The sequence below is a fragment of the Quercus lobata genome, chromosome 3, assembly GCF_001633185.2.
Source record: "Quercus lobata isolate SW786 chromosome 3, ValleyOak3.0 Primary Assembly, whole genome shotgun sequence".
Taxonomy (NCBI): domain Eukaryota; kingdom Viridiplantae; phylum Streptophyta; class Magnoliopsida; order Fagales; family Fagaceae; genus Quercus; species Quercus lobata.
In genome coordinates, this window is record NC_044906.1 from 27759172 (window position 1) to 27772800 (window position 13629).

Consider the following 13629-nt stretch of genomic DNA (forward strand, 5'->3'; position numbering starts at 1 on the left):
TTTATAACTTAAATTACTTTTTTACCCACTCGTGACAATCAATAATAACTTACCACTTAAAATTTGTTGTGAAAATAATATAAACATAACATTTCCTTATATTTGAAGGTTTTAAGTTTCTAATAATAAATAACATGATTATTATACATAGCAAAAAAAGTTACCCTTTCAATTTTAAGGAGGTACGGTTTTGTCAAAGTTTGACTCTATTAGCGTGTTTATATGATAAATTTACATCAGTCTCTTGAAGTTTGTCACCTTATTGAATTTTCTATAAACGTGACAAAAAAGTCCACGATCAAACAAAGGATTTCTATTCCCCTTTGAAACTATATTATGAGCATTTCATTTAATATTTTACTAATCAAATCATGTTATATGTTTTTTTTTTCCCTCTTGCAAAATATCAAAGTTTAAAATAAAATAAAATAAAAAATTCAAACACATAGAAATCTTAGGTTATGTTTGGTAACAGTTTTTATTTTCTATTTTCAAAAACTTGTTTTGGGAATATAAAGAAAAAAAATCATTTTCTTCTATTTTTGAAATCAAAAACATGTTTGGTTATTTAAAAAAAAAAAAAATAGTTTTTTGAAGAAAAAAAAAGAAAATACTAAAATATGTTGTTACTAGGATTTAAATTTTAATACTAACTTATTAAATGAGACAGATTCATTAAATTAAATTCGTATTTTCATTGACTCTTAAAAATTAGAAACTGAAAACAACATTTTGCATGTTTTTAGTTTCCTTCACAAATTGAGTTTTGAGAATAGTTTTTGTTCTTCCTCAAAAAAAAAAAAAAAGAGAATAGTTTTTGTTTTCTATCTATTTTGGGTTTCCAAACAAGTTTTTTTTTTTTTTTTTTAAAAAAATCAACTATATGGATATATTGATCAATAAATTAAATACTTGAATTTCAAAATTGATTAATTTGGTCCGTAAAACCAACTTAGATGCAAGACACTATTAGGCCAGTTAGTCATTTTTCTCTTTTCTATCTTAAGGATCAAATTGACTAGTTTTAAAATGCTTTGAATCTAGTCGGCCTATACTCCGAATAAGTTAATAAAATTTACTTTTACTTTAAAAAAAAGTACCTATAATATGTTTTTTTTTTTTTTTCTCCCTCTTCAATGACAAAAAATCCCAATTAAGATTTCAAACCGTCAAGATATTGAGAAGGTGAAAAGAAAAGAAAAATGTAGGCATCTTTTGTAGGGGCAGATGGTCCCAATGTCCCATATTTAGTGTCTTTATTGACAGACAGGGGACCTCTAAATGAGCCCCCGTGCCACTGTATTTAAGGGCCATGGCAATGTTTTCTATGCAAAAAACCAATGGCGAAACAAAGTCGCATGGATTGGACGTGAATGGAGAGAGCATTTGGTTTGGTTTATATTTATTTTGCATTCACAGACACAGCGTAGGGGGCCACGTTTCTTTCTCTCTCTCATGCCTTACGTGAAAGAAAAGTGGATCTCATGTAAACACACTTATTTGGACCACATTCAAACCAAACCAAACTGAGGAATATCTGAATAATGAATATGACTCTTATTGGACTATATTTTTAAAAAGGGAATTTTTAAAATTCAACCGACAATTTGACGAGCTCATAACCCCTTTTTTTAGAAATTAAATACATATCATGTGTTTTTTTTTGAGAATAAATACATATCATGTGTTTGCCATGAGCTTTTAGCCCCTCAGTTATTATATATTATAGTTATCATTATTTTATATAAATATTTATATAATATTATAATTATTCAATTATAATAACCCTTATTGTCATCATTATCATAAATTTTTTTTTTTTTGGTTTATCATAAAAAATGATATTACTATATTAGAGTTTTTGTTTGAATCTTGTCGAGGACTATTTTTTTTATTGGCCATATGTGTCAGCACGTCACTCCCTTAACAATGCCCATTTGGATCCACTTCAGCATATATTGAGATTGACTCAAGTCAAAAAATTTCATCATTCGTTATGAATAGGAGTTATAACTTTTAACTAAACCCATTAACTCACCCATTACCCACTTAATTTGAGTAAATCTTAACTCAACCTAATTAAAAATTTGGGTTAAATGTGTAAAAACCTATTAGGTAATCTAATTAAATAAGTCTAAATGGTTAAATGCACTGGATAAGCAATGAGTAAACCCATTTTTATTCATGTATGGCCAAAGAATGTCACTGCTCTCCACTGATCAGTTTTTCCAACTACTTTCGTCTCTGGTGTTAGTACTAGTTTCTTCGCCGGAGACTATGCAAACGGATCATTATTGCAATGTTGTTTTGCAAGTAACAGATCAAACTCATCCTAAGAGAGAGAAGAGAGGGTCAAATTCATAGATCTACAACATGGCTTTTTGTATAGTTTGAATTTCTGATTTGGGCGTGTTGTTTGATTGCTGAGAAAAATTGAAGGAAAGAGAAGAAAGAGAGATACTTTTTTATGTTATTAGGTTTTTCATGTGAGAAAGCTTATAAATCTTAACAGTGGTTTGCTTTTTTAGTTTTGACTAACAAGATCTTATGATGCCATGATGGCAAATTGTTTATTTTTTCCTAATCCAATTTTATATAATTTGAATGTGTGTGTGTGTTTTGTTTGGTTGCTGGGAAAATTTGAAAGAAAATAGAGGAAAGATAGATAATTTTTTAGTTGGTATTGAATATGAAATTTTGGTGAAAACTCAGTTGATTTTCTTTTCCTGGTTATCAGGTTTCTTTTATTAATGAATATTGAACCAGATCGTTGCTCCTAAATTGATTTTATGTTCAACCAATTAAAATTTTATCAATATCTTAATTTGATTTGGTGAGTTGAATTTTAGTCGGGTATGATTTAATTCATGAGATTTAATTTATTTTTTGTTTAAAATTTTTTTTAATTTTATTATGGGTTAAATGGGTAGGCTGTGAATTTAATGGGTTGGGTGGGTAATGTGTATTTAATTTATATTTAGATAGGTAACAAATGGTTAAATGAATAACTTAGTAGCTAACTCATTTATGACCCAATCCAAAATCTACCCAATCCGCCTAATTGCCACCCTAACTAATGGAGGAAATTGAGTTTTTCAATATGAACAGTTGAACACACATGCCAAAAAAAAAAAAAAAAAAAGCAAGGAAAAGCTAGGGTTTGTTTGATTTTTGTTTTTGAAAATTGATTTTTTTTTTAATAAATAAAAACCAAATGTATCTTGAGATTAAAAGGGAAAAACTATTTTTCAATTTTTTTTTTTTTTTTTTTGGTGTGGCTTTTCACCCCTAAAATGTGTTTTTAAAATTTGTTTGGCAATTTATGTTCTATTCTTGGGTTTATCTTTTATCTATCATAATCGATAACATCCAAACCAAGCTATGGTGGTGATTAGTCACCAAAAAATTGTCAATTGTAAAGGTGTGTCAAGAAGTCTGACCTCTCAAGACTAATTTTTCCTTGGTGCGATAATCACTCCACAAGTATACGTGCTTATGGAGTGTAGGGGGTAAGGGTCGGGGTTCAAGTCTCTAAGAAAGAGCTTTCACACACATATATACTTAGATTAAAAGAGAGTAGAATTTCTATCTTATATAAAAAAAAATAATAAAAAAAGACTAATTTTTCCATTTTTAGCAAAACAAATCTTAATTAATAATTACCACCTTCGAACAAAACAAAATTTCTTTTCACACTAGATTCATTTTTTATAACCCTAATCGAAACGTTCGCAATGATAAAAACATCAAAAAGTATTTTCATGTTAGATTTGAAGACACCTAGTTCAATTTTTGCATCTATTGTTAATGAATTTATCCTTACCAGAGTGACCACTAATTGGACATCGAAATCATGAAACTAAACCTACCCTAGTCCTAATTACCTATTGACTTCCAAAGCCTAAGATCCACCCACCGTAAAACACTCCCGAACTCACATATTATGTTAGTTAGGCGTCGTTCCTAACCGTTGACCCATCAAATTGCCATGATTCTTTTCAAATCTAACATTGACATTTGACAGTAATAGTGAGAGTGAGACCGAAAATGAAGGGATTAAAAAAAATGAAAAAAAAAAAAGCCCTCAAGATTTGAAGACTATTAGACATTTGTCACAAATTTGCCACTATCTATTTAGAGGCAGACATCTAAAACTACAAACACTAATTTCAGAGTTTTCTAAAACCAGGCTTGCACAACATTTCCCAACATCTTTGACTGTACACTATAGCTAAGCAGTAAAGAGAAATGGGTTTTGCTCAACTGATGCAGCCCACTGTTGCTATATTTTGATGGTAAATTTAGCATTTTAGCAAAATGACTACACCAATACTAATGCTCTAATCAGAGTAAATTAGGTTGTCAAGATGAACTTTGAAACGACCTGACGTGGATGGATAAAATTCAGAGATTAATATAATCAGTTTTTGTTAGTAAAATATTTTTTATTTTTCCTAAGGGACAACATTGTCAAACAATATAATTTTTTTTTTTTGTTTTTTTTGAGAAAGAAAACAAAGAACTTTTATCAAGAAAAACCAGCTAAGTCAACTTAGACTACAGAAAGAAAATGTGGTGAATCATCGTTCATCTACACATGAAAGTTTGAGATATACACATCTTACCTGGCAAAACTATGAGCAACCTTATTACATTTTCTCTTTGAGCAATATCAAACAATATCTTGAGTCAGGAATTGACCTTTTTGCTGTATAAAGCAAGATTGTGATCTAAAATCTAAATACGGCGCAAGCTGACTTCAATTAGCACAATCTTACAAAAATATATTATTGACTTTCGGCAAAAATGTTTAGTGGCTATCTTAGTCAAACCACTTTTTAGGGCAGTGCAAACAAATGCTCTAATAAAAGATTTCATTGACCCCTTTAATAAGGCTTGTTTTTCTATAAAGTTCTTTCTATAAATTTTCGAGTTTTAATTAATTTAACAGGTAAAATTCTTATTGTCAAATAAGAAATATGAAGTTAGAACGGACTTACAAAAAAAAAAACCTAATTGGTGTCTTTATTTAATAATAAAAAGTAATTATTATAGAGCAAATATCGTAAAATGAAATTCGATTGTATCTATAAAAAAAAAAATGGTTATTTACCGTATAAGCAAGAATTATAACGAAAATATTACAAAAGGACTCATTTGGTATGTTTATAGATTTTTGAGAATTAAAAGGGGCTAAAAAAAAAAAAATTTCAAATTTCGAGAACTAAAAATAGAGCTCAGACCAAACATATATACTATATCTTTGCCTAAATTTTATATGCTGATTGATCCAGGCTATCTTGCTTAATTTGATTAGAGTTCCTAGCTACTTCCAAGTATTTGTTTGAACTTTGAAGCACTCCAACCTCGTGGGAACAAAATGATAGCACTTTGAACAAACGCACTTAACCTCGTGAAGATGAAATTTAATCAAAGGTTATCTCCTTAATTTTCCAACTTAAAATATGTGGACAGGTTTATACTTTAAAAAATTATACGAAGTGACAGTCTCACTCGTGCACCATTGGCCATCAGTGAAATTAGCTTTGTCAAGTTACCTGGTGACATAAAGTTAAACATGGGCCATGTTTGCTTAATTTGTCTAATCTTAATCACCGAAATTTGACCTTTAAAGTTTAAACTCCAATAGCAATTATCTTCAATTTTTAACTCTGGTGAAAGGTCAAGAAGAGCGGTGAAAGGTTAACTAAAGATTAGTCAAGATTGGTGGTTGCTAGACGATAAATTTATGAAAAGTAATGAGAAAAATTAGGTTAATCCAATTCAGAAGGGGACAACAATTTCACTCCCTTTTAGAAGTTTCCTCAAATCTTGTCCCAACTATAAATTACCACATAATATACTTTGTGCAAAGAAAAAACAATAAGAAAGGGGTAAATCTCAAAAATTTGTTAAAAGGAAAAGTTAAGGATATTTTAAGTGTACTGATTTAAAAAAAAAAAAAAATTTATAGAAAAAGAAAAAAAACAATTAAAGTAGTGTAAAAAATTTTCTAAAATAATTTTATTAACAATTGTCCTAAAAACACTCGTAAATAGAGTCTACAAAATTGCAAATTCATTCTTTTGATTATGTGTGAGCCGTATTGTAATTAGTTGCATGCATAATTGTTGTAACCCTACTTGATACTTTATAGACATGAATGCCTTGCATAAACAACATGCAACTTTTTCTTCACATGAATTTCTTTCTTTCATCGACATTAAGTAAATGATGAACTAGAAACATATCGGAAAGTGTTGCATTGCTCTTGATTGCAAGAAGATGAAGTTTATGAAAAGGATTATTGGAATTTAATTTCTTCTACGGTTTGGTTAAAATAAATCAATCACAATCCAAAAAATGTGTCATTTGTACTTTCCTAAGAGCAAATAAAGATGTTTCTTTGACTTGAAACATATTTTTCTTTTAAGTATTGCCCTAAAAAAGTGTGTGCCTCGTAATAGGCACCATAGATGCTAGTGCCTGAAGAACTTTTGAGTTTTGAAGCTTCTGCTTTATTTATACTAATCATTTTTAGTTATTTACAGCACTTTTTTTCCATGTGATGGTTGCATGTAAGAATCATAAGAATGTTTGACTTTTGCATTAGGTGATTAATCTTAAACCCTAAGCATATATCATGTATATGTTTACCACTTATCAAGTTTGGTAGGGAAGCACGTGACATTTACTAAGGTAAAAACCCATAACAAAGGACATTGAAATCATTACAACACTGTTTTGGATGAATAAAATCATTCAAAATTATGATGTTAATAATTTATTAACAACAAGAATTATTCTATCAAAGCTTTATTGATGGATACTATTTACAATTTGGAATGTACCTAATGAATCCTAGATCCATTTACTGTCGAGATCCAGTATATCTTGAATGGACAGATTTGGGGTAAGCACTTTTTTAAAAAAAAAAAAATTAAAAAAAATGATTTTATCATTAATTTGAAACGTATACGCCATTAGGTTCCAAAAAGAAAATTCAAAAGGTTTTCGAATAAATCTTGTAAGATTCAATGAATTGATAAAGACCTCACCTTATTAAAAAAAAAGAAAAAAAAGATCTCACAATATAATTAGTCATTTTTAGAATATGTTAAGAAAACTAAAGTTTCTCATGGTCCAAAAGATTAATCACTTCATTTGCTAGACCTTCTATTGGTAAAAGCTTAAAAAAACTGTACCCCATTTTTTTTCTTCCTTTTGTGCTGGGAATCTGAGATATAGACTTCCAAATTGTATGTGGTTTATACGAAGAAAAAATTATATTATAAAGTAATCAAGTAATTTGACTAGTAGATTCTAGTTAAACCAATTGATAAAATTTCTAATAATTGAATGAGAGATATATAATTCACTGGTATAGATAGCATATTTATAGAATCATATCGTATCATTTTTTTTTATAGATTCTCAAATTGATTTTGTTCTCTATATTTTTTCTCCTTCCTTCTTGTGTGTTATATAAAGCCATATCCCCTTGTTGTTATGGCTCCACATAGAAAATGACGATTCAGAAGAAAAAGGTTCCTGTCCCATTAATTAAATGTTAAATTATTTTCTTAAGCAATGTCAACCTCACTCAAAAATTCGATATCTTTCATCTTTCGCACGTGTGATTCTGCGAAGAAAATAATCACAAATATATATTTATTGTTACACATAATGGAAGCAAAGTTCAGAACGATTTCTTTTTGTTGGATCCTACAAAGTGATTTGCATTTGGACCACAGCATTAGATCTGCAAAGCCTCAATGTATTTAAGAAGTTATATATGATTGAGACTTTACATTCAATGTTGTTGACTAATTTCTTTGTGCTTTTCCCCCCACTTGTTTGCAAAATTAAAATTCTGGGTTCCTATCATTTGATTGTCACTACTTCTACTAAAACTATAATGAAACCAAATATATTCATTGAAGTAAGTAGTAGGTTTCTGTCTCCATACTTTGATTCCTTTATTATGGTCTTAAATTTTTAGAAATAAAAGCTTTCATCAGATGGTAGAAAATCACACCAAATAACTTGAGGAACCACTTATAAATGCTCAAAATTTTTATTTAGGCTCATTCAGTGTCATTTATTGCATTTGGTGGATCCTAATTCCTAGGCCCGTTGCTAGATAATGCATTATATGCTGCATATGCCACCTTCACCCAACCTTGCTTAAATTTTTCTCATAATCTCTTATTGTTTAATATTATAAAGAATTAAATAGTTGCTTGTGGGGTTTATCATCTCAGATAACAATGAGATAGGCAATATAGACTATAGAGCAATCATTATTTTCAGCCCAAACTGGTCTGTTTAACATTTGGGCTACCAAAATAAGGGACAGGCCTCAATATTTCTTGTTGCTTGAGATGTCACCGAAGGGGATAGGCTCAGGTCTTCATGTTGAAGATTCAAACTTGAATTTTTTTTTGGTGAATTTAATTAGCTTTGTATTGGCTTATTCATATTTCATAATGTCACATGTCCTGATGTCCTTATCATACTTGTTACTTGATTATAATAATATACATTTAATCTTAATTAATTATACGTTTTGCACTCCACAAAATAGTTTAAAGGTACATTATAGGTTTGGGAAGTTTTAAGCCCAAATCAAATCAAGAGCAGTTTCAAGAAGGGGTAAAAAAACAGAAGCGAACCAATTTCAAATTGTGCTATGATTATCAAGTTAAGGTTGGATTGAGGTGTCTTTATCCAAACCTAATTTGTTGCCATCGCTTGTCACTCTACAAGTATTTTACTGGAAAATATCTTTCTTTTAGGTTGATAGGTTCACTTCTCACTATATTTGTGATGTCTTAGTCACCACTCTATTAACTACTTTACTAAAAAAACAAGAACTAAATAGCTTGAATGACTCGCTATGATAGGTCAAGTCTTAATATGTAGTTACAACGAATGTTGGTTTTCAATATTAAATAACTTAACTGTTCATCACAAAATATTAAATAACTTAACTTGTAAACATTCACGAAAGCAAAGACTTAGAGGAACGGGGATGGCTACGTTTCATCTGTGTACTGGACACGATATGATGCGGACACGTGTTCAAAACTCTGCATCGTATTGTGTCTAATGCACAAATATACTGGATAGAAACTGTATCCTTATAAGTCCAATAGACTTATAATGGACTCAAAACAATAGGGAAAAGTACAAGTCAATTTACATGCTAAATTACTATTTTCAAAATTTGTTAAAGGGCGATTCACGATTAAGGAGAAGACTTCCCACACTGTATAATCCTTTGTTAATTTTGTAACAAAGTTAAAAATTAATAGTAGCAAGTAGCAACTTTTGAAAAAAAAACAAGTGGGCTATAGGAATAGGGCAAAAATCTTTTCCCTAATAACATACTTTTATCCTATTGCAAAGCATATATAAATAGCATGACTCAATTTTCATCACCATTAGTAGTAAAAGTATAATCACAGCTTTTGCAAACTGTGTTGGTAAATTGGTATGGTAATGCACAAGTAACAAAACCATAGCCTCTAATTTAGTTTTGTTCTGAAACAAAAAGAGAAAATCAACTGCTATAGCTTACCATTCATAATCCATCAAGGCACACTCTGGATCATTATACATAATGAAGAAGCATAGGCCCAAGGCCCATATTCATGCTAGGACTAGAATGAAAATACGAAAAAAAACGAGGGTCAAAACTGTCATTTCTCAATGAACAAAATATGCCACCTCATATTGGCTCAATCTTCTTTTCTTTTCAACTTCAATAGTAAAGTAAAACTAGGAATTTCCAAGCTAGGACTGAAAATTAGAATACAAAAAATCAAACAAGGGTCAAACCCGTCATTTCCGGCAAAACAAAATAACAACCTCACAGAGCATAACGGCCTCTCTCTCCCTCTCTCTCTCTCTTCCGTTTTTGGAATTCTAACTGCCCAAACGGGTTCAGCCACTAATAATTCGCCACGTGTCTCGACCCCATACGCCCCACCACCCACACTCGCGCCCTATATAAACATCCCCTCCAAGGTATTAACGGCCTCACCTACTTTTGCGATCCAAAAACCAAAACTTTCCCGCTCTGAATATAGAAGAAGAGAAAAGTGAGAGAGAAAGTGCGAGAAAGTGAGAGAGAAAATTTTTCAGATAACAGAGAGAGAAAAAAACACAACAAACTGAGAAAGAAAATAGCAATGGCCGCTGTTGCTGTACCTTCTCCTGTACCTGCTCCTGCTCCTGCTGCTGCTGCTGCACCCACTGAGACTCAGAAGAAGAACCGAATTCAGGTTTCCAACACCAAGAAACCACTCTTCTTCTACGTCAATCTCGCTAAGGTATAATCTGAATCTCTCTCTCTCTCTCTCTTTTCTTTGTTTCGATTTGTGATTCGATGTTCTTATGCTTTTGTTTGATTTTCTCTTTGAGGATAAAGAATGTGTTATTTTTATTTGTTTGATTCTTTTAGAGGAATTGAATTCATAAAATGATTGGAATGGATATGTGGTTGTAGAATGTCGATCTGTTATGTGATTCTTTCTTGATTTGTTTGGTTGCTTAGAAAACGAAGGAAACGAAAATTAATGAAGGAACATTAGTTTAGTTTTCTTTCTCTGTTTTCCAAGTAATTAAGCTAATGATGAGTTTTCATTTATCGAAGATGATTTTTTTTTAACCAATCTTGGTGACAAAATTATTGTAAGATTGAATAATTGTAAGATTTTTGAATTGGATCCCAGGATTACAGATTAGAATGCAACTGGTTTAAGCATTATGAGATGAGATAATGGAGGAAATGAAAAAGACCGGATTTGGTCAATCTTTAACACTTTGTTTGGTCACATGGAAAGAAAATGTGGTGAAAGAAAAAGACCAATGCGTTTTATTTATTTTACAACAAGAAAGTTTAGTTTTTTCTTTGTTGCAGAGATACATTCAGCAGCACGATGAGGTCGAGCTTTCTGCTTTGGGAATGGGTACATTTTCTGCAAACTTTCTTTTTTTGAATTAAATTTTCCTCTGTTTTATGCCCAAACAAGAAAAAGATGTGTTTGTTTTTTTTTTCTTTTCCATTGAGGGAAAAGAAAGAAAACACAAAATTTAATTGAATCTGATTTTCTTGTGCTATATATAATCAACTATGGGTTGAAGATTTCATGAATGATTAGCAATTGCAACTTTTTATAAGTACTCATTTTCTTTACTTCTTGAGTTTTCTTCTTTATCCAAGATCAGTGAATCTGATATGTTTGACCATGTGCCTTATATTATTGTGATATATGTTTGACTATGTGCTCCTAGGAATAGTTTTGACAGATTTGTTAATTATTGAGTTATGAGGAAGAATGGACTTCACAAGAATAGGCTTCCAATGATTGATGGGAATTTGGAATTCTCATGGGAGTTTAGTTTTCCAGAATAATAACACTATAGGTTCTCTTTTCTTTGCCTTTGCTTCCCAGCAAAACCAAGGATAGGGTAATAATACGTGGAACTTTTATAATTCACATTGCGCAACTTTGTATACTTTCTAATCCAGTGCTTTTTCTCGCCATCTATTTCAATTTTGTATGTTCTTTTTTGGGTTAGGAGTTATCATACTTGCTAAAATTCTTCAAATATTTTATTTCATTACAGCAATCACTACAGTTGTCACAATCTCTGAGATTTTGAAGAACAATGGACTGGCTACTGAGAAGAGTAAGAATCCCATTGTCCCAATGCTAATAACCATTCCATGTACATGATAATAGTGATAGCTGTTTTGATGATTTTTGTTTATGGAATCGAACAGAAGTTTTGACATCTACTGTTGGCATGAAAGACGAGAACAAGGGTCGTGTTGTTCAAAAGGCCAAGGTGGTTTTTTCTTTTTCTTTGGGGGAAGGGGTGATGTGCATTTGGGTATCTTGGTTCAGTTTGTTAAATTTGCTTTAAAAAATTATGATTATTTCTGATCTCTTTCTTTTTGGTTTTTGACTTTCTATTCCCCTGAATTTAGATTGAAATTGTGCTGGGGAAATCTGAGAAATTTGACTCTCTGATGACTACTGCTATGACTGCTGCTACGACTCCTGCTACGACTGCTACTACTACTCCTGCTACAACTGCTAATACTACTTCTGCTACAACTACTGCTAGTACTGCTACTACTACTCCTGATTCGACTCCTGCTATGACTCCTGCTTCGACTCCTGCTGTGACTCCTGCTCTGACTACTGCTACAACTGCTGCTACTAACGCTACCACAACTGAACCTGAGGCAGCTACTGAGGGCAAGAAATGACTACATGAGGCCATGTCAATCTTCCTTTCTTGTATCATTATCGTTTATATCATCTGCTTCAGTAGAGTTAAATAGTAGAGTAGGTAGGTACTTTCTACAAATGGTGCCTCTAGTATTGAATAGTCACGAGAGTTGAGAGACTGCTACTTCAATTGAGTGACTTTACAGGGCAGTTGCAGTTGTATGCTTCTGTTTACTCTCATTCTTCCTCAGAGAGTTGTAGAGTTTGATCTCTGTCAACATATATTTTTCTTTTCAGACTTATATTGCTTGCTGCACATAAGTTCTGATGTTTGAATGGATCACTAACCATTCTTTCCAGACATAATTGACTTGGGAATTATTTTTACTATAAAATTGTGGGATAGCATTTTGTGTTTTGGTGAAATCCAGAAATGATATTTTTCTTTAATGTATGCTCCAAAATCCAAAAAAGTACTGATTATCTTTCTAGCTTTCACTATGGTTTTACGACAAGGATAACCACAGTTTAATCTGTTGTAGTGGGAGTCATCACCATCACAGATTTTTTTTTTTTTTTTGCTGAGAAGAGTCATCACAGATTAACTTATAGGATGGATGGGTGGATCATATTATTTGTGTATGCGTGCGTGTGTGCATGTGTGTCTTTTGTATCTTGCAACTTATAGAACTTATTCATAAGGAATTGACTATCAGTAGTAAAATTGTGCTTTAAAGGTAAAAAGTTTACAAAAGAGCAGACCAACAAATTAGGAGGTACTGTGCATGGGATTACAGTGAACTATATATTGTCATATGTGATTGCTAAGCCTATGAGGCTAATGACATGAGGTAGGGGCGAACCACATATCATCGTATATGATTAATAAGCCTATGGCATACCATGCGCTTGGGATCAATTGATGCCGAGCAAGTCCAAAAACTATATGAGCCACACTAAGTATTAAAAGAAGTTGGATTGAAAGTAAAACAGGGGCCAATGCAGTGCTGTTTCTGCTCCCTCCATGGGGTTTTGTTTTCAGGGTTTGATTCCTATCTTATTATAAAAAGAAAAAGAAAAAAAGAAGCAGGTACTTGCTGAATCTGTTTGATATTTTCTATGAATTAATATTGCTCGTGCTTGTTTCTTAAGTGTTTAAAATCCTAACTTTATTTTATATATACATTTATGTGTGTGTATTGTTACATAAATTCAATGTTTGCCTACTTTTGGGGGAAGCAGATTGGAAGATTCTGGACTTGGTTTTTTACAGTGATAAAGATTCATGCCTTGTTTCAGGATTAAATTTTGGCCATGGCTGAGAATGTTTCACATGCACAAACACATACACTAAGAGACATTTGGAGTCGTTTAATAAAAA

General features: G+C 31.5%; 1 protein-coding gene across 1 annotated transcript; it reads left to right on the top strand.

The window, feature by feature from the left end:
- Positions 1 to 9877: 9877 nt before the first annotated feature.
- Positions 9878 to 12674, top strand: LOC115981809 (uncharacterized protein At2g34160-like). The gene is made up of 5 exons (XM_031104171.1): positions 9878 to 10337; positions 10928 to 10976; positions 11638 to 11700; positions 11795 to 11859; positions 12002 to 12674. The coding sequence occupies exons 1-5, from the start codon at positions 10197 to 10199 to the stop codon at positions 12284 to 12286; spliced, it is 603 nt and encodes a 200-aa protein (XP_030960031.1). The 5' UTR covers positions 9878 to 10196; the 3' UTR covers positions 12287 to 12674.
- The last annotated feature ends 955 nt before the right edge of the window (positions 12675 to 13629 follow it).

What these genes read in the sequence shown, in the direction of transcription:
- LOC115981809 (XM_031104171.1), top strand. Translation starts at nt 10,197, where the DNA reads ATGGCCGCTGTTGCTGTACCTTCTCCTGTACCTGCTCCTGCTCCTGCT. An exon ending in TCTACGTCAATCTCGCTAAG is followed by an intron (nt 10,338 to 10,927) that starts GTATAATCTGAA and finishes TCTTTGTTGCAG; the next exon opens with AGATACATTCAGCAGCACGA. An exon ending in TGGACTGGCTACTGAGAAGA is followed by an intron (nt 11,701 to 11,794) that starts GTAAGAATCCCA and finishes GGAATCGAACAG; the next exon opens with AAGTTTTGACATCTACTGTT.